The 21,010-nt window shown below is 52.0% G+C and overlaps 1 protein-coding gene across 7 annotated transcripts in view; it reads left to right on the top strand.

Annotated features, from left to right (window-relative positions):
• The window catches only part of PAFAH2 (platelet activating factor acetylhydrolase 2), a 51,362-nt gene that overhangs the window by 26,390 nt on the left and 3,962 nt on the right, over positions 1-21,010 (top strand). For 4 of the 7 annotated variants that reach the window (XM_006159427.3, XM_006159426.3, XM_027776137.1 and 1 more), the window contains 6 exons: positions 332-400; positions 1,018-1,159; positions 2,093-2,206; positions 10,446-10,537; positions 12,534-12,704; positions 16,168-16,322. In XM_006159427.3, coding sequence (XP_006159489.1) covers positions 332-400; positions 1,018-1,159; positions 2,093-2,206; positions 10,446-10,537; positions 12,534-12,704; positions 16,168-16,322 — 743 coding nt within the window. Of the gene's footprint in view, positions 1-331; positions 401-1,017; positions 1,160-2,092; positions 2,207-10,445; positions 10,538-12,533; positions 12,705-16,167; positions 16,323-17,666; positions 17,825-19,872; positions 20,804-21,010 lie in introns of those variants that run through there. The other 3 variants (XR_336146.3, XR_336144.3, XM_014591968.2) reach the window with 3 other exon arrangements.

Below are 21,010 nucleotides of genomic sequence, written 5' to 3'. Positions count from 1 at the left end.
TGTACCCTATAGCGAAAACCTCTCAAAAAAAAAAAAAAAAAAGCAATGGGAGTATCTAAAGTTTATTTGGTGGGTAGGGCTGGCCAGACCCCATGGTGGTGTGGAACTGGAAGGCACCGTGGAGTGACGCAGTTTGCAGAAACGTTCTGGAGGGGGCATGAGCCTTACAAGAGAGGCTCTGCTGGCTGAGAGCCCCTGGAGGGGCTGCCGCACACAAAGCTTCCTCTGCTCCTCAGGGAGGGCCACAAATGCAGCCAGGTTGGAATGGGAGGAGCAGGGTGGGCGCTGGGCTATTTTTCTGATCTCTTTCCTGTTCTTTCTGAATCTCCAGGACGTTATATTCAGCCTTCTGCATGGAGCTGGCCTCCCATGGCTTTGTGGTTGCTGTGCCAGAGCACAGGTAAGAGGTGAAAGGCAGCGTCAGCTGCCATGGATCGGGTGCCGTGGTGCTCGGGCACCGGCGAGGCCCTCCTGCTGTGTTATTTCTAATCCCCCTGACATCCATGCAAGGCAGGTATTTTACCCATGTTACTTATTTAGGGAGATTTTTGCTATAGGGCATGTGTGCTCTCCAGAGAGACATAAAATGAGAAATCATCCCCTGTGGGCCATGGCTACGCTGCAGTTCCTTCTACATTCTCCTTGGGATCTTGGGCACGCGCGCACACACACACACACACACCTGGCATGAGTTTCAAACCGCCAGGTCTGGGACTTGAACTGCAGTCGACTACTATCCAGCAACGTAACCATTATGCCATTTGCTGGTCCTGTACCCGCTTTAAAGAGGAGAAGACCAAGGTTCAGAGTGTTAAGTAACTTGCCAAGAGTGATATAGTCAAACTGGGATTCAAACCCACGCCTGTCTGTAGAGTCTTTGTTTTCTCTGCTCTCCTGCGTGCCCCAGATCATCTTCTCCGCTCCCCAGAAGGTAATCCAGAGTGTCTTGGCTGGCAGAGGGCAGAAATAAGCTCAAGAGTGTCTTCCAGTTTCTCACGGATGTCGTGTGCATTTCAGGGATCAGTCCGCTGCAGCTACCTATTTCTGCAAGCAGGCCCCGGAGGAGAACCAGCTCACTAACGAGTCCCTGGAGGAAGAATGGATCCCTTACCGTCGAATTGAGGAAGGGGAGAAGGAATTCCACGTCCGGAATCCTCAGGTAGGCCTGTGCCAAATGGGGGGGAGGGGGGAGCAGAAGCTTGTGCTCTCTGTACTGGACTCACTAAGCAAGACCGAACTAGCTATGTCTTGGGATCTGAGTCATAGAAGGTCTGAACTTGGCACATCACTGCAATAAATGGGGTGCCCGTGGCAGAAGCCCAGCTTAAGCTTGCTCAGGCGAGTGGCTCACATAGATGGGCCACAGGGAGGAAGAGCAGGACGGAGGGACCAGACTCCTGCCGGGAGGACTTGCTCTTCACTCTTAACTCTTGGTCGGTCGGCCTCATCTGCAGACTGGCTTAACTTCTGCGCTTAGACCCACCGCTCTGGACAGCTCTGAGCTTGCCTCTGTCCAGCTCATCTTCAGAGGATGGGGCCAGCTGGAGTCGCTTCTTCAGTTCCCTAACCTCTGTGCCGAACCGCAGTTTGAGAAATCCTGGAGAGGAATTCCTGACCTGGGGAGAGGTGCCAAAATGAGAGGCTCTCACCAGAACCACATCGATAGACTTGTCAGGGGAGGGCAAGCCACAAGAGCAGAGCTCACAAGAGGCAGTGTGGGCTAAGTCTAGGCAGGCAACAACAGAAGGCGTGTGCCACAAACTGGGAAGTGTCCATCGAACCCAGCACTAGCTTGGTGGTGAGCACACTCTTAATCCTTTGGTTTGTAAAATGCGTTCATAGATTCATTTGATGCTGACAACCCACGGGTAAGTAGGGAGAGTCTGAACATCCGACCCGCCTCCTTTGTGCGGTTCGTGGTGCTTTTGTGAGCTGCAAGGGAGCTGAGCCTTTCTCAGATGGGACCCACAGTGCTTGCTGAGATGCGGGCAGACAAACTGTCCTGCATTCTTCCTTGGCTCTGTAACTGAGTGAGATCCTCATGGATGGTTGTGGAGTTTTCCAGGTCCCACCGGGGCTGTCTCTGTTGCAGGTACATCAGCGAGTAAGGGAGTGTATGCGAGTATTGAAGATCCTGCAGGAGGTCACTGCTGGGCAGACCGTCCTCAACATCTTGCCTGGAGGGTTGGAGCTGACGACCTGGAAGGTATGGCAGCAGTTGGGATGACCCCACGCCCATGTCTTCATCAGATCTTTCTGTGCTACAAGGGACAGAATCTAATTCACTACCTTGAATCAAAAGAGAACTTGTTGGGACCAGCAGTTAGCGTAATGGCTATGTCGCTGGCCTCCCACGTAGTTGACCACGGTTCAAGTCCCGGACCCGGTGGCTTAAACTCACGCCGGGGGCATGTGCGTGCGTGCCCAAGATCTCGAGAGGAGAATGGAGGAGAAGGGATTGCGGCGTGCCCATCCCCCCTGGGGAGTGATTCCTCGCTTTCTATCTCTCTGTCTGTCTCTGTCTGTCTGGTGAGCGCACGCGCCCTATAGCAAAAAAAAAAAAAAAAATGAGAACTTGTTGGCCCACGTGAGTAGGAAGACCGAAGGCAGACTTAGGCCAGTCCAGGGTCTCTATGATTATCAAAGTTCTGGCGCTCTCCTCTCCCTCCCCCTGGCTGAGTTTCTCTCCGTTTATGTGGGTTTCATCCTCACCAGACGACTTCCTTCAGGCGAGAACGGTTACTGCCGGTGCAAGCCTGCATGTCAATCTACAGCTCCAGATTTAAAAAGAAAAGCTCTGTTAGTTCCCTAACGTGGGGAGGCCCTGCTTTCCGGCCAGTCTCTGTCTGTGGGACTAGCTGGCCAAGGTTCTAGCGATTGACAGCCCCATCAGGGCCACGTGGCTAAGGGGAGATGGTTCATTCCCAGAGTAAGGGCTACTGAGCGTCCAGCAGTCTGTCCACCCCAACTAATTCCCTCCTTTGCGGAATCGCAGCACGAGACCATCCAGCTGTGGAATTTGGTGCCTTTGGCGGTACATCCTCCACTTACCCTCGCTCAGTCATTTTTCCTCTTACTTTCTTTTTCTGTTTTTAAATATGCCAGCAGGAACATGCACTTGCTGGAGAGAGAGACAGAGAAGGTGAGAAAGCATTCCCCATGAGGAGTGGTCACACCGAATTCCTTCTCCTCCATCTCTCCCTCTTCTTGGGATTTTTGGCACAGGGCATACACATGTACCTAGCATGTTTTTTTTTTTAATTTTTAAAATTTATTTATTTTATTTATTCATTTATTTTAATTTGACTAGAGAGAAAAAGAAAGAGAGGGAAAGTGAGAAAGCAAGCCACCACGTCAGGATTTGAACCATGGTCGGCCATATGAGAGTGTCCAGTGCCTTAACCACCACACTACCTGCTGGTGCCCCCCCCAGCATGTTTGCTAAGCTGCCAGGTCTGGGACATGAACTGTGCAGTCAGCCCTGTGGGATCCAGCTGCACCACAGAGTGGCCCCTCTTATTTCATAGGTAGCTCGGGGTCTGCTCAGAGAACCAAGAACTCACACAGAAGCATGAGTATAAAGAAACTTTTTTTTAATTACCAGAGGGTGCATGTGCTTGGCAGAGAGAGACAGAGACAATGAGGGGGAGAGGAAGGAAGCACACGCAGGGGTGGCCGGTCATGCTGCAACCCATTCTTCTCCGTTTCCTCATCCTGGTGACAGCTTAGGCACACACGCATACACGCCTGGTGCATTCTTTAAGCCTCCAGGACTAGGATTTGAACCTCAGTTGGCCAGGTGAGATCCGGGTCCCTTAACCACTAGACTAAGAGGGTAGCTTAAAATTAAAAAAAAAAAAAAATTGTTTTGGCATTCTGATGTGTCTTTCCAGTTCTTTTTATTCTTTCTTGTTTTTAATTTTTTGCTATAGGACTGTGTGCTTGCCGGAGACAGAGAGAGGGAGAGAGGGAGAGAGGGAGAGATCGCCCTCCACGAGCAGACGGCCACACCGCATTCCCTTCTCCTGCATTTCTCTCAGGATTTTAGGCCTGCACACGCATGCATCCAGCACGTTTTTCAAGCCACCGCGTCCAGAATGTAAACCATGCAGTTGGCCATGTGGAATTCAGTGCCTTAACCATCACACCATCTGCTGGCCCTCCTTAAAAAAAAAAATATTTAATTCCATTTGTTGTTGTTATTTTTTAATTTGACCAAAGAGAGAAAGGGAAGGCAAGAAAGCAGGTCACCAGGTCTGGGACTTGAACCACAGTCGAGCATGTGGGAATCAAGCACCTTTAACTACCACGCCACCTGCTGCACCCGCCCCCCTTTTTTAAAAGATTTTTCACACAGTATGCTCACCGAAGAGAGACAGAGACAGTGAGAAATCAACCCCCAGAGTAGCTGGCCGCACCACAGTCTTTTCTCCTCCATTCTCCTCCTGGGAGGAGACGCACGTGACGCACATGTGCCCAGCGTGATTTTCAAGCTACCGGGTTCAAGACTCAAACCGTGGTTGGCCATGTGGGATTTACCACCTTAACCACCACATCTCTTGCTGGCCCTCCAGTTCATTTGTTCATTCAGTCTTTTTGCGGGGGTGGGGGGGATTTTATTTATTTCAGGACAGAGGGAGACAGATGGCAGGATAAGAGAAGCACCCTCAACACAGCCTCACACCACAGTCCCCCCAGGCCTTTTTAGCCAGCCAGGGTCATAGGACTCCATGCAGACCCAGTATACACAAGTCAGCCAGGAACCAGACCCTGATCTCCATGTGGCTTCCAGGATTGCAGAAGGTACTACCACTGTGCCTCCATCCGACCCTGTTCAGTTCTTTTTAAGTGCATTAATATGGGGGTCACTCCATGGAACAGTGGTAATGCACTGCTCAACCAGAAGCCAGGTCTCACATGGTGACTACGGTTCAAATCCCCAGACTGGACAGCCTGAAACACACCAGACACGCACATGTGTACCCAGGACCCAAAGGGCTGGAGGGGGCATATCGTGGCCTGACCAGACCCTGTGGAAAGCGTTCACCTCTCTTCCTCTCTACACACTGGGTTGTTGGAGAAGTCATGACGTATTTCTTCCCTATGTTTTTCTATGTAGAAATGTGTCGTGACTTTTCCAGCAACCCAGTATGTTACTCTCACGTGCATGCACACATACTCTATCATGAATAAAGGAAAAGTTTTGCTGTTGTCGCTGTTGTTGGAGAGGTTGTTTTTTGTTTGTTTGGTTGGTTGGTTTTTTTGCTATAGAGTGCATGTGCTCGCCAGAAAGACAGAGAGAGACAGAGAGACAGAAAGCGAAAAATTACCCCCCAGGGGTGATGGCCACGCCCCAGTCCCTTCTCCTCCATTCTCCTCTCGGGATCTTGGGCACGCACGCACATGCGCCCAGCGTGGGTTTAAAGCCACTGGGTCCAGGACTCGAACCTCAGTCGACTACATGGGAGTCCAGCAACATAGCCATTACGCTAACTGCTGGTCCCAGAAAAAAAAATTTTTTAATTAAAAAAAAAAGCACTAATCTATTTATATATCTATATATGTATATGATTTTTTTAAAGCAACAACATTTAATTCAAACTTACAGACTTTTTTTTCTTTTCTTTTTCTTTCTTTCTTTTTCTTTCTTTATTTTTTTTGAAAGAGAGCTATAGGTCTCGTGTGCTCACTGGAGAGACAGAGACCGAAAGTGAGAAATCAACCCCTGGGAGGATGGCCAGGCTGCAATCCCTTCTCTTCTATTCTCCTCTCTCTGGATTTTGGGCACACATGCATACATGCCTGGCGTGAGTTTTAAGCAGCTAAGTCCAGGAACTCAAACCGCGGTCAACTACATGGGAGTCCAGTAACATAACCATTATGCCATCTGCTGGTCCCAGGGCTTTTTTTTTTTTTTTTTCAATAAAACAGTATGAGTATTTTTTCATGTTAGTATATTCTGTGACATGACTTTTACTAGCCATATATTATTAATGATTACTAATATTTCATGGTATGAGTATGATGTGTATATATGTCATACATACATATATAAACAATTACTGCTCTGAGTACTTACAGGTAAGAACACCTCTCATAATCTTTTGAAATATCATTATGACTTCTTTATGTAGAATGAAGAAAGCTAAGTATCTACCCAAGATCACTCAGCTAAGTAAGTGGTAGATTCTGGGTCTTTTTAGTCCTAAGACCTGCACCCCAGATGCTCTGTAAAAAAAAAATTTTTTTTGGAGAGGTGTTCGCTATAGGGCGTGTGCGCTCGCCAGACAGACATAGAGAGACATAGAGATAGAAAGCGAGAAATCCCCCCCCCGGGGGGATGGTCATGCCGCAATCCCTTCTCCTCCGTTCTCCTCTCGGGATCTTGGGCACACACGCACACGTGCCCGGCATGAGTTCTAAGCCACCGGGTCCGGGATGCGAACTGCGGTCGACTACATGGGAATCCAGCGACATAGCCATTACGCTAACTGCTGGTTCCCTGTAAGAAATATTTTTAGGGCTGGCCCCATCGTGCAGTGGTTAAGCACTATGTATTGGGAGCCAGATCCCACATGGCCCACCATGGTTTGCATCCCAGCCCTGGTGCTTTTAAAACACACCAGGCACATGTGCATGTCTGTCCAAAATCCTGACAGGATGGAAAAACAGGAGAAGGATTGTGGCATGACCACGCCCTGATGAGGCATGGTTTTCTCTCTCTCATAAGCACATACACCCTCTCGCAATTAAAAAAAAAAAAAGAGTGAGATGGGGACCAGCAGGTGGTGTGGTGGTTAAGGTGCTGGACTCTCCCACATGGCAGACCACGGTTTGAGTCCTGGACCTGGTGGCTTGCTTTCTCACTTCCCTTCTCTCTTTCTCTCTGTGTGTCTCTCTCTGTCAAAAATAAATGAATGGATAAATAAAAGTAAATAAATAGTTCTTTTAAAGAGAGAGACAGAGAGAGAGAAAATATCTTTTAAATATTTTTAAAGCTTCTTTCTTCCTTCTGTGAGTGAGAGTCTCTCTCTCTCTCTCTCTCTCTCTGTCTCTCTCTCTCTCTCTCACACACACACACAGAGGCATGGAGACAACAGTCCCAGCAAGGTCTTCACGCTGCAACCTACCCCAGCCTTAGCCAGCACCAGACCGTGGGCAAGTGAGTGCCCAGCATGCTGAGGGAAGTCTCTGGACTGGAACCGGGAATGTTCCCACGCGAGACTGACTTACACAGTGTCGTGTTCCATTGCTGTGCCACCGTCTGGTCCCCGGGCAGATCCTGGGATCCAGACTACTTTACCAGCTATCCAGTGGCTGTCATCAACGCCCGGCAGACAAGCAGGGGCCTGGTCACCAACGTCCAGGCCTGCAGGCAGTGAGCCTGCGACAGGCACTGGGAGTGGCAGGATTAGCTACGAGGCAACCTTTGGGGAGAAATACAGAATTGAGAAAGCTGAGTAAATGTTGGGACCAACAGTTAGTGTAATGGCTATGTCGCTGGACTCCCACATAGTTGACCGCGGTTCGCGTCCCGGACCCAGTGGCTTAAAACTCACGCCGGGCGCGTGTGCGTGCGTGCCCAAGATCCCGAGAGGAGAATGGAGGAGAAGGGATTGGGCATGGCCATCCCCCCTGGGGGGTGATTTCTTGCTTTCTGTCTCTATGTCTCTCTCTGTCTCTCTCTGTCTTTCTGGCGAGCACACGCGCCCTATAGCAAAAACCTCTTTAAAAAAAAAAAGCTGAGCAAATGTTCACCTATCAGACTGGGTAAGACCCAAAAGCTGATTACTCACTCCGTTGGCAGAGCTGTGGGGCGGTTCCTCTTCCTCACTGTCCATGGGGCACAGTGCCCCATGGAGGGCAGCTTAGCAACAGCCACCCACGGTACAAATGCACCTCTGCGACCCCACGGTTCTCAGGTCTGGGCACTGCCTCCACGAGGCGCGCACACACAAGGTGACTCATCCTGGTGCAGTTTGTAGGAGAAGACCGAGCAGTGTAACCTAGGTGTTCCCCAGGAGGGGACTGGGGATGACTATGAGGTACGGACTGTATTTGCAGAATGCTCATTGCTGAAAATGTAAAGCCATTTCTCGTGGCGTCACACAGTAGAAATGTGTTCTCGCAGGTAGAGTGCACGGGCTGTAAGAGAGAACTGAGGGACCCCTGCTCCTCTCGTCTTATGGCTCCAGCTGGCTCTGTCCTTGCGAGTCCCAGATTTGCCGTGCACCCTGCGACAACAGAATGGGAAAAGCGTGGAGGTTTGTAGCAGGCGTTTCTACGGACCAGGCCTGGAAGTGGAGATGCCCCTTTTCTCACGTTCTGTTGGCTGTGCTTTAGTCACGAGGCCGCATCTAACTTGAGGAATGATCCAGTTTTCTGTCCAGAAATAGGTCTGGTGATCACCTAGCTGAGTACGCCATGAAGAAGTGAAATGTAGCCCTAAAAACAGCTACAGGTGGCGTGGCTACAGGGCACTGCACCCCCACACGGCCGACCGTGGTTCGAGGTCGAGATCTCGTGTCTGGAGTATCATGCCACCTGTGTGCGCAAAATCCCAGGAGAACGGAGAAGGGATTGCAGCGCGGCCATCTCCCCCCGGGGCGATTTCTCACTTTCCCTCTGTGTCACTCTTCTCTCTGACATGAGCACACATCCTGCGGCAAAAACTTTAAAAAGAAAAATAAAGATAAGGAACCTCTTTATATACTTATATTGTTATGCAAAAAAGTGTGGTACAGTGCCACTTGTGTAAAGGAGAGGGAAGAATATTTCCGTGTTTACCTGTTCATGTACAAGCAGTCTCTGCAAGGAAAGAGGACAACCTGTTACCTGTTTAGGGGAGGAGCTTGGCAACTTTATGGAAGAGAAAATAGAATAGATGGGAGACTTTTCTATGTGCTTCTGATTTTACAGCTATCTGAATACAGTAACTTATTTAAAAAAATAAAACCGGGACCAGTAGTTAGCGTAATGGCTATGTCACTGGACTCCCATGTAGTTGACCGCGGTTCGTGTCCCCGACCCGGTGGCTTAGAACTCACACTGGGCGCGGGGACCAGCAGTTAGCGTAATGGCTATGTCGCTGGACTCCCACGCAGTCGACCGCAGTTCGCGTCCTGGACCCGGTGGCTTAAAACTCACGCCAGGCATGTGTGTGTGCGTGCCCAAGATCCCGAGAGGAGAATGGAGGAGAAGGGATTGCGGCGTGACCATCCCCTCTGGGGGGTGATTTCTCGCTTTCTGTCTCTATGTCTCTGTCTGTCTGTCTGTCTGGTGAGCGCACACGCCCTATCGCGAAAACTTCTCAAAAAAAAAGAACTCACGCCGGGCGCGTGTGTGTGCTTGCCCAAGATCCCAGGAGGAGAAGGGATTGCAGCGTGACCATCCCCCCTGGGGGGTGATTTCTCGCTTTCTGTCTCTCTGTCTCTGTCTTTCTGGCAAGTGCACATGCCCTATAGCAAAAACTTCTCCAATAAAAAAACCAAAGAAGCCATTCTACTCAGTTTTTGACCTTAAGCACTATGCAAACGGGGAGGGTTTAGGTAGAAATCCTTGGGCTTGGGACGGGAGAGCAGAGGAGAGCCAGGCCAGAGCAAAGGCTGGCAGTAAAGCCTGAACAGTCTCCCAAGCCTCTTCACAGGCAGCTGCTGTGCTTTTACATAACCATGCCCTGAAGGCTTCTGGGGACACCCAGAAATAACTTGCGGAGCATGTCAGAGCGAACAGACACTCTCTCCTCCCCTGGGCTTTGGATAAAAATCAGGACGGATATCTACAGAGGAAGTGGAGCCTGGGTTGGTTTGTGTAAAAGCAGCCCATGCTCCAGAGCAAAGAGGACCGGCAGCAGGAGCCCCCCGTTCTGTCCTCAGCCCTCCGACCAGTTTCGAAGGCAGGGGCCCTAGAGACGGGAGAGCTCTGAACAGGCTCGTAGGCTGATGGGTCAGTGCGGGATCGATGGCCTAGCCTCCCTTTATTCGTAGATGTTTGGCTGTCTACCTACCAGGCCAGCCGTTGCTCTAGCGAGACCACAGTGAAGGCAGGAAGTCGGCTCTCGGAGCTCCCGCCTAGAGAAGGCTGCTTAGCCCGGTGAGTGCCTGCCTGGCTGCTCTCTGTTAGGAGGGGGTGCTTAGTAGTGAGGCTTTGCTGGGCTCCCTAGATAGCGAGCCTTTGGCCCCCTTGCCTCACTGCTTCCTCCTCTTGCCCCTGAGGAATTCCTTAAAAAGCAGTCCTAGTACCAGCAGGCGGTGTGGTGCTTAAGGTGCCGGACACTCCCATGTGGCCAACCACGGTTTGAGTCCCAGACCTGGTGGCTTGCTTTCTCACTTTCCCTCTGTGTGTGTGTGTGTCTCTCTCTGGTCAAATTAAAATAAATGAATGGATAAATTAAATTTAGAAAGCACTCCGAGTTTCTGACTTGGCCGAGCTCTCTGCTTCCCCAGGGCAGCATCGACGTGAGCCGTGTGGCCGTGATGGGACATTCATTTGGAGGCGCCACAGCTATTCTGGCTTTGGCCAAGGAGACCCAGTTCCGGTGAGTTTCCATGACCTGCCCCTGTCAGTTCTTGCAGTACTTTCACTGTCTAGTCTTTGGTACTCAGGGACCGTCTGGGGGACTCTGTGTGCCCAGCATGCTCAGGAGGGTTCTGGGGTGTGAATCTGGGACCTGACCCCGGGGGTCCAGTTACTTTACTATTGCATAATCACCTGGCCCCATGGAATTTTTTTTTAAGAATTTTAAATTTAATTTTATTTATTATTATAATTAAAATTATTATTCTTAAATTTGCTATATGGTGCATGTACTCACCAGACACAGAGAGAGACAGCGAGAGAGGGAAAGTGAGGAAGCAAGCCGCCAGGTCCAGGACTCAGGCTGCAGTCAGCCCTGTGGGAGTCCAGCGCCTTAGCCACCACGCCACCTACTGGTTGCCCCATGGAAGTTTTTATTTATTATTTTTTAAAGGATTATTTATTTATTTACTTCCATTTGCTATTATTATTTAATTCGACCAGGCAGAAACAGAGGGAGAAAGGGAAAGTGAGAAAGCAAGCTGCCAGGTCCAGAACTCAAATTGTGGTCAGCCATGTAAGAATCCAGCACCTCAACCATCATGCTACATGCTAGTCCCTAGAGTGCCATCTTTATCCTTCTCCTCACCCTACCCTTGGGTGGTCAATTCCATATGTGAGGATATGGCTCCCAAATTTGTATTTCTGAGTATCCAGGTTCGGGACTTGAACCTTGGTCAGCCATGTGGGAGTCCAGCACCCTTAACCACAATACCACCTGTCAGTCTCACCCGTGGAAGTTTTTTAGGCAGAGAAGAATCAATGTTACATTTGAAAAGCCCCCTCTGGCTACTGTGTAAAGAATGGGTCGCCGCAGGGCAGGCCTGAAACCGTAGAGGTTAGTTCTCGGGAGGCTACTTTAGAGTGAAGGTGAGGGGGGCGGGGAGCTGAATCCCATTTTAGGGTTTTCCAGGCTTCATGATGTGCGAGGTGAAGGAGAGAGAAATCAAATGTTTTTATGTGTATATCCATCATTGGGAGGGGGTGACTGTCCCTTGGGGTGGAGGAGACTGGGCAGTGGGGCAGCTAGGTTCTAAGGCGTCAGCAGGGTGCTACCTAAAGGTGTGCTGGGCACAGAGCCCCGAAGCCAGCGCCTCACCCTGGTGACCTCCTGGGCTGTCGGAAAAGCCATGACCCATCGTTGCACAGAAAACGCAGGAAAATGCCACATGACTTCTCTGGCCACCCAGCAGGTTTGTGTTGGCACCAAGAAGGCTTCTCCTGCCTCCACTGCCGCTTCTGCTGTGGGCTCACGTTGCACCCATGTGATCAGGAGCTAAGCTGTGCTGTTCTGAGTTTTGTTCTTTGCTTTAGGGCGCATACACTCGCTGGAGAGACAGAGAGGGCAAGTGAGAAATCACCCCCCAGGGGGATGGCCTCACTGCAGTCCCTTCTCCGTTCCCCTGTAGGGATTTTGGGCACACAGGAACACGTGCCTAGTGTGTATTTCAGGCTGCCAGGTCCGAGACTGGAACTATGCAGTCAGCCACTTGGGATCCAGCACCTTAGCCACCTCGCCTCCAGTCGGCCCCTTTACTGCTGTGTTCCCTTGTCTGTCCGTCTCCCCTGCTGGGCTGGGAGACCCTCGGGAGCAGGGCTGTGTCCTGGACCTCTGTCTGCAGCTCAGGGCTAAGCTAAGCGCACGGTGGGCATTGGTGAGCACTGAGCACCCCAGTCATTGAACGTGACGTACCATCAGGGTACCCCGGCAGTCCCCTGAGGGCAGATCCAGGACAAGCAGCTGCTCTTCACTCTCAGGCCTGTACAATCTAGAAGGACCCGTGGTGACAGGGCACAGTGGTCCCTGTCTGAGCTCCTAACCGAAGGGTCCACCGCCCGCCTCCTGGCTTTGGGAGCCTCCAGCCCAGCAGGGGAAGAACGGCACCCCTTCCACTCTTCCCTGCTGCCCTGGCTCGGGTACCCTGGCACGGCCATTCCAGGTGTCTGTCCCGTTCCAGGTGTGCCGTGGCTCTGGATGCCTGGATGTTTCCTCTGGAGCGTGACTTTTACCCCAAGGCCCGAGGCCCAGTGTTCTTTATCAACACTGAGAAATTCCAGACCGTGGAGAGTATCAATTTGATGAAGAAGTTATGTGCCCAGCACGAACAGTCTCGGATTATAACCGTCCTGTGAGTGAACCCCAGGGCGGTTCCGGTGTCCTCCCCGTTTCCTGCTCAGCTGTGGCTCCCTCCGCTTCTTCTGATTGTCCAGAACTTTCTGTTCACTAATAGAGTACCTAAATGCTTCCTGAACTTCAAGATCTTAATCCCTTCGGAATCTTATTCCCGTCCCTCCTCTCCACTAAGCTCGACTTCAGCCATTTCTTCGGAGTTCATGACTTTGACAGGGCTCACCTGATGCTTTCTGGGAACCAGCGCCGTGGGCGTGCGTGGGAGGGAGGGTGGTGCTGGGTCTGGTGAACAGTGACAGTGGCTCTGTAGTAGACGTGTGGGCGTTCGCCAGGCAGGTTCTGGAGACCTGTATTACCTAAACTCACACGTGTATTCTAGCCAAGAGAGACCACATTCTCTTCACTCCCATCACGAGCCCTTTCAGTCGGTTTTCTTTTGGAAGCCATTTTTCCCAGCGAAAAAATTCTAGTGACTTTAAGAAATGTGATACGGGGGTTAGCAGATGGCATGGTAGTTAAGGCACTGGACTCCCACGTGGCTGACTACGGTTTGCATCTCAGACCTGGACATTTGAAAATCGCACGTGTGTGTGTGCGCGCACCTGCCCAGAATCCTGAGAGGAGAGTGGAGAAGGGATTGCGGCATGGCCGTCATACCTGGGGGGTGATTTTCACTTTCCCTCTCACTGTCTCTCTTTCTCTGTCTCTCCAGCAAGCGCACATTTCCTATGGCAAACCTTAAAAAAAATAAAAAAGGAGAAGAGATGTGGCTTGTGCCGTGGTATTGAGCTGCTCGTCCCAGCCGTGCCCGCGGGCCTGAGTGCACACGGGCTTCAGGGGCCCAGCTCTGTGGCAGCAATGCCGGCTGTACGCAGCAGGCTTCAGAGCCACACAGGGCCGGCCCTTCCCTTTCGCTGTGGTGTCGTGGAGGACTGCTTGAGTCACCCTCAGGTCAGCCAGAAGCAGGAAGCCGTGACCTGCAGGGAAGGCAGGGGACAGAGGTGAGAAGAGTGTACAGAGAGGCTCTGGCTGCTGGCAGTGTGTTGCTCCTGGCTGAGGGCTGGTGCTGGGTGAGCCTGCTTTTCACTATTATTATTATTATTATTGTGACTTAAATGATGCTTGCATTTATTTGTTTATTTAAGAATTACTTTATTTAACCTTATTTATTTATTAAAGAATAACTTTATTTATTTATTTACTTACTTACTGATCTTTTTGGGGGGGGGCAGGGGGAAGAGATTTTCGCTATAGGGCACGTGTGCTCGCCAGACAGACAGAGAGACAGAAAGCGAGAAATCACCCCCCAGGGGGAATGGCCACACCGCAATCCCTTCTCCATTCTCCTCTCCGGATCTTGGGCACGCACGCACACACACCCGGCATGAGTTTTATGCCACCAGATCCGGGACTTGAACTGCGGTTGACTACATGGGAGTCCAGCGACAAAGCCATTACGCTAACTGCTGGTCCCACTTACTTGCTTATTTACCAGAAAGGGACAGAGTAAGAGATAGGGACAGTGAGAAAGCAAGCCACCAGGTCCAGGACTTGAACCACAGTTGGCCATGTGGGAGACCAGTGTCCTTAACCACCACTCCACCTGCCGGCCCCAATACTTCTAATTTTTCCCCAGAGATAGGGTCTCTTTTTTTTTAGAGAGAGAGACTTTTGCTTTAGGGCACATGCACTCACTGGAGAGACAGAGACAGAGACAGAAAGCAAGAAATTACCCCCCCACCCCAGAAAGGATGACCACACCACAGCCCCTTCTCCTCAATTCCCTTCTCAGACTTGGGCATGCACATACACGCACCTGGCGTGAGTTTTTTTTTTTTCCCCCACTATAGGGCATGTGCACTCTCTAGAGAGACAGAAAGAGACAGAGACAGAAAGCGAGAAATCACCCCCCAGGGGGGATGACCACACCGCAGTCTCTTCTCATCCATTCTCCTCTAGGGATCTTGGGCACACATGCACACACGCCAGCGTGAGTTTAACCCACCAGCTCCGGCACTCAAACTGTGGAGTCCAGCAACCTAACCATTATGCCATCTGCTGGTCCCAGCACCTGGCACGAGTTTTAAGCTGCCAAGTCCAGGACTCAAACTATGGTTGACCATGTGGGAGTCCAGCGATGCAACCATTATACCCCCTGCTGGCCCCCAGAGATAGGTTCTTACTAGGCTGCCCAGGCTGGTCTCAAACTTGCAATCTTCCTGACTTAGCCTCCCAAGTAGCTGGGATAACAGGTGCATAACCCCAAGCCTGGCTTAAACAATGCACTTTCTATTTTTCTTTTTAGTGAATGGATTTGTTTTAATTTGCTTAAGGGCATGTGTGCTCACTGGAGAGAGAGAAAGTGGGAAAGTGAGAAAGCATCTCCCAGGGGATGGCCACACCACAATACCTTCTCTGTTCTCCTCTTAGGGCTTTGCATATGTGAGCACATGTGCCCAGCATGGTTTGCAAGCCACAGGGTCCAGGACTCAGAACTGCCCATCTCTGGCCATGTGGGAGGGATCTAGCTGCCCCAACTACAACACTACTTGCTGGCTAAATAAATGCATTTTTTAAAAATCTATTTTTTCTGTATACTCTCAGACAGATACTTTAGTATTTAGACTTTCCTTCTTCATTGCATTGACTTAGTTATAAGTATGTCAGCTCAATGAACCCAGTTAAAATTTTACCTACAGGGACCAGCAGTTGGCATAATGGCTATTTGCTGGACTCCCAGGTAGTTGACTGCAGTTCAAGTCCCGGACCCAGTGGCTTAAACTCACGCTCGGTGCATGTGCATGTGTGCCCAAGATCCCGAGAGGAGAATGGAGGAGAAGGGATTGCGGTGTGGCCAGCCCCCCTGGGGATGATTTCTCACTTTCTGTCTCTCTGTCTCTCTCTGTCTTTCTGGCAAGTGCACGTGCCCTATAGCAAAAACCTCTCCAAAATAAATAAATAAATAAATAAATAAATAAATAAATAAAGCAGTTTACCTGCAAAGTGAGTATATTTAGTACCAACTCAGGTTCTAACCCAGAAGCTCCCTCCCCTGTTTAGTTTACCCTGTGGTGTACAGGTCTGAAGGAGCTAATACGGCTTTGTGAGTGCTCGAGGTCAGGAGCGAAAGCCGCGCCGCCGTGGCTGCAATGACAGGAGCAGCAGGTGCTGGGGACTCGCGTCCTGCCTCGTCCTCCCTTCCGCTGGCTCAGCCCTCTCCCCGCACCGTCCGACACTGCGGTCTAGGAGTGGAACCAGCTTTGAAGCCGGCCCCGCCCCTGCGGCGTCTCCGTGGGCAGATGGTCTCCTTGAATCCTGCAGAGGGGAGAGTACTTCCCGTACGAAGCTGCCATGACCGTCAGTGTGCCGACGCGGGCAGGCACCTCGCACGGAGGTGCAGAGCGTGAATCTGCGTGCTCCAGCCCCCGGGCCCCACCTGATTTGTCTTTCTTTTCCTCTAGTGGTTCTGTTCATCGGAGTCAAACTGACTTTGCTTTTGTGACTGGCAACCTGATTGGTAAATTTTTCTCCACTCAAAACCGTGGGAGCTTGGACCCCTATGAAGGTCAGGAGGTCATGGTGCGGGCCATGTTGGCGTTCCTGCAGAAGCACCTGGGTAAGGAGGGAATGGGCCATGAGGCAGCCATGGGTACTCTGGGTCTCTCCACAGCACGGTGTCCTGCCTGGCATGTCTGGGGCCAAGGGCTTACGGCAAAGTCAAGGAGAGGTTCTAGAAAATTACAGGAAACACTTAACCGGCCACTCGTAGGTCTGTCTCTTACTAGTGGAACGCCCCTGACCCTGAGATTTAACCTCTTTGACCTCGGTCTCCTCACTGTAAATGTAACCCTGCGCGCTCTTCTGCCGCCCAGGCTCTGAACCACTTCCTTCTTACCCACCCCGCTGCACCGTCAAGGCGTTGTGATGCTAACTGGGCAGGATGATGGAAGTGAGTTCATGAATGTAATGTAACAAAGCGCAGAAGGATGACGACTGAAGTCACAGGTCACAGACCGGCTGAGCGACACGGTCTCTAGAGGTCTCGGGTCCAGCCTCCACCCAAAGGAGGTGACCTCTCCTGTGGCCCCTGCCAGTCGGGCTTTCTCCGCCAACACCCAGATGACTTCCTTTCTTCATATTTATTTATTTTAGAATTATCTCATTTAACTTTATTTATTTTAATTTGACCAGAGAGGGACAGAGTGGCACGGGAGGGGCCGAATGGGAGAAATTGAGGGCCAGCAGGTGGAATAGTGGTTAAGGCACTGGACACTCCCACATGACCAACCATGGTTTGAGTCCCAGACCTGGTGGCTCACTTTCTCACTTTCTCTCTCTCACTCTCTGTGTCTCTCCCTGGGAAAATGAAATAAAATTAATTCAATAATTGTTTTTTTTAAATGTTAAAAAAGAAAGAAGAAAGAAAAAAAGATAAGGTGAGCTGCCAGGTCTGGGACTCGAACTGCAGTCAGCCATGTGTGAGTCCAGCACCCTTAACCACTATGCCACCTGCTGGCCCCTCTTTATATGATTATTTTTTTAAGGTTTTTGTCATAGGTGTATGCACTCACCAGAGACACAGGGAAAGTGAGAAGGCACCACCCCTTGCCCTGGGCAGGCAGGATGGGCATGCTCACATAGGCACCCAGTCCGGGACTCGAACCACGGTCAGCCATATGGGAGTCCAGTGCCTTAACAACTATGCCATGTGCTAGTCCCAGCACCTGAATGGTTTTGAGCTGGTACTCAAGCCTTTTGGTTACAGAGGCTGATCTGCTGTGAGGAGGGCGCACCTGGCCTGGAGCGGTAGCGGAGCCCTGGGCACCACGCGGCTGCACCGCTGGCCCTCCCAGCCATCCCTGGGCTCAGGCTCTGCTGCTTCTCGCCGCGACGTCTGTTTCTCTTTGCTGCCATCCGCGGTTCTCTTCGTTTCTGCTCTGTGTTTTCCTCTCTCCATCAGTTTCTGCCTCTTCATAACTCTGACGGGCTGAACACGCTCCTGACTCGCTCTCTCCGCACGACATCATCGCACCGTCGGCTCGTCTTTGCCGAAACACACTGGAGGCCGCGTCCAGGCTGGCCGGAGCCTTCCGAGGGGAGGAGGCGGCCCCTCAGCAGGTGCTGTGATAGGGCAGTTGCCGTCAGAGAGGGCAGCTGCAGCTTGTGGGGGAGCAAGGCCCACACTGTGTCACGCCCTCCCACCTGCCTGGTGCTCCCTCAGGCACGTGCAGCTCTTAGGTATTTGAGGTCTGCGGTACCTCTGAGCTGCTGTTCCGTGAGCGAAGGGTCCCTGGTCCCACTCCCCACCCTGTTCCGTGTTTAGTTCTCCTGTGTTGTCATTTATCATCCCCTTCCTTTGCTTTGCTTTTGTTTTGAGGTTTTTGCCAGAGGGTGCATGCACACACCAGAGAGACAGAAAGTGAGAGGGAAAGTGAGAAATCGCCCCCCGGGGAGATGGCCATGCAGCAATCCCTCCTCCATCCTCCTCCTGGGATTTTGGGCATGCACACATACCTGGCAAGAGTTTCAAGCTGCTGGGTCCAGGATTTGAACTGCAGCTGGCCATGTGGGAGTCTAGTGCCTCGACTACTAGGCCACCTGCTGGCCCTTTATCCTCTTCCTTTGGATACGCTATCTGTGCCTTTTAAGTTTGTTGGCCACGTGGTAGAGGAGGTGAGACGGGGCACGTGGAGAGGCAGAGCTCAGGAGGAGGCTCCCGCAGGAGTCCAGGTGATGAGAGTCTGAGGAAAGGCTTGGGGCGGAGTAATCTCACAAGGAGAGACAGTCTCTCTCATGGCCACGGCATGTGCTGTCAGTGTGCTGAGGCCAGCGTAGGCGAGGAGGCTGAGCCCGACTTCTCCCTCCAGAAAAATCTCCCCGAGCGCTCGCCGCCGAGGGCGTGGGCGCTTCCTCCACAGGAACTACGTGCAGCTCTGTCCACCCGCTCGCCCTCTTTCCCCCTACTTTCTGCCCAGCTCAAGCACCCATCTCGTAGCGTGTCCCTCCCACTCCCCCGAGAAAATGGAAGCAACCAGCACTCCCCAGAGTCCCACTCCTCACTTCCCACCTTCCTGCAGGGGCTCGGCTTCCCTGCGGTGGCCCAGCTGAGGCCAGCCGCCCTTGCACACCGAATTCCATCCTCTTGTCTGCTCAAGGTGATTGTGCCAGAGACCTCCTGTCGTGTGTGTGTGTGTGTGTGTGTGTGTGTGTGGGGAGAGGTTTTTGCTATAGGGCACGTGCACTCCCCAGAAAGACAGAGAGACATAGAACATAGAGGCAGAAAGCGAGAAATCACCCCCCGGGAGGATGGCCATGCCACAATCCCTTCTCCTCCATTCTCCTCTCGGGATCTCAGGTACACACACACACACGCACCCAGCGTTGAGTTTAAGCCACCGGGTCCGGGACTCGAACTACAGTCAATGACATGGGAGTCCAGTGACATAGCCATTACGCCAACTGCTGGTCCCTTATTTTATTTTTAATCATTTTTTTTTTCTTTATTCTTGATGGAGTTCGTGGTGCACATGAGAGAGAGCAGGAGGTAGAGAAATGAGAGATCACGCCGGGACCCCCTCCCTCCAGCCGGCAGGTGATGGGCACACGCGCTTACCCAGCTGCCCCCGGAAATGCCACTCCCTCCTTGCTACCACGCCGGCTTTTCTCCTGTCCCAGTGCCCCCGCCCTTGCCTCCTTGGCTGTTTCCGGGGCGCGGTGCCCAGGCCTTTCTATGCCCTTCTATGCTGACTGCTTCCCAGTTGTCTCTCCGTGAGCGTCAGGTTTCTTTTGTTTGTTTTCTTTCTTTTTAAGAATTCTTCAGAGGACACATGCACTTGTTGGAGAGAGACAGAGAGAAAGAGAGAGAGAGTGAGAGAACACCTCCACGGGGCCTAGTCCCTTCACAATCTCTTCTCCTTTCTCTCTCTCTCCCTCCCATCGGGATTTCGGGCGTGCACACACAGGTCCGGTTCTTAAACCGCATAGTCGGCCATGTGGGATCTGCCACTGCGCCACCAGGCCCTGGGCTGGGCGAACGGCCGAGGTCTAGCACCCACAGCTCCTGTTCAGCTCCTCTGCGTGGACGGCTAGCAGGCGTCGCCACCGAACGGACTTCACCTGTAGCCCTTCCCTTCTTGGCTCAGTGAAGTCTCCTCCTGGTTCCTCAGATCAAGGTCTCCAGCCTCGTCTCTGCTCTTAGTCCTCCTCTCCAGTCCCTCAGAAAATCCTGCCGGCTGTGCCGTCGAAATCCGTGTGGACCCCAGTCATTGGTCCCCACCTCCGTGTCGCCCAGGCTGTCCGAGGCCCCTCTCACCTCAGCCACGGCAGTAGTTCCTAACAACCTCGCCTGTTCAATCTCGTCTTTATTCGGAATAGAGCACATGCTCACGTGGAAGTTGGGGACACGCGCTGCAGGGCCCCGCCGTGCCGTGCCTGCCCTCCTACAGCCGATCAGATCTTGGGGCACCTGTGCGCATGCCTGACATGTTACAGGCTGACCAGGCTGGGGATTCGAACCACGGTCTCCATGTGGGATCTGCCTCTCTGACAGCACATCGCTGCTGTGGTGTGAAACTGGCCCCTGTCTTTTCTTAATCGAGCACCCGGATGAGCCCTGTAGGAAGTAAGTCAGATCTTAGCATTCTTCTGCCAAAGCCCTCCTGAGAGTCAAAGCCAGACCACCATTGGCCGGGCCTCTGCGATGTGAGGTGGCCTCCATTCCCCGCGGGGCTCTCCTCACGCGAGCCTCCAGTGTTCCCAGCACAGCCTGCCTCAGGGCCTTCGCACTGCCGTGCCCCTGCCTGGACCCCTCCTTCCGGACATCTTCTGGATCACCCCCAACCCCCTCAAGTCTTTTCCAAGTCTCAGCTCGGTGAGGCCCACCCCACCACCCTTTCCAAACATTGGGCCCTCCCCCTGTCAGCCCTGCCCCTGGCCACCTCCACCACTTCCCTGTCTGGCTCGCTTTCCCCTCCGTTTCACATCCTATATAAAATCTTACATTTACTGCTTGTCTCTGCCTGCTAGATACGAGCTTTCTGAGGACCAGAGTTTCTGTTTTATCCACGTGTTTTTTGTTTGTTTGTTTGTTTGTGTTTTTTTTTTGTTGTTGTTATACAGCACGTTGCTTGCCAGAAGACAGAAACAGAGAGACAGAAAACAAGAAATCACCCCCCAGGTGGGATGGCCACGCCGCAATCCCTTCTCCCCCATTCTCCTCTCAGGATCTTGGGCATGCACGCACATGCGTCTGGCATGAGTTTAAGCCACCGGGTCCAGGACTCGAACTGCGGTCGACTACATGGG

This window comes from Tupaia chinensis, unplaced genomic scaffold (genome assembly GCF_000334495.1).
Source record: "Tupaia chinensis unplaced genomic scaffold, TupChi_1.0 Scaffold000628_1, whole genome shotgun sequence".
NCBI lineage: Eukaryota > Metazoa > Chordata > Mammalia > Scandentia > Tupaiidae > Tupaia > Tupaia belangeri.
Note: the sequence above shows the minus strand (reverse complement) of the source record. Positions and strands in the feature narration are given on the sequence as shown.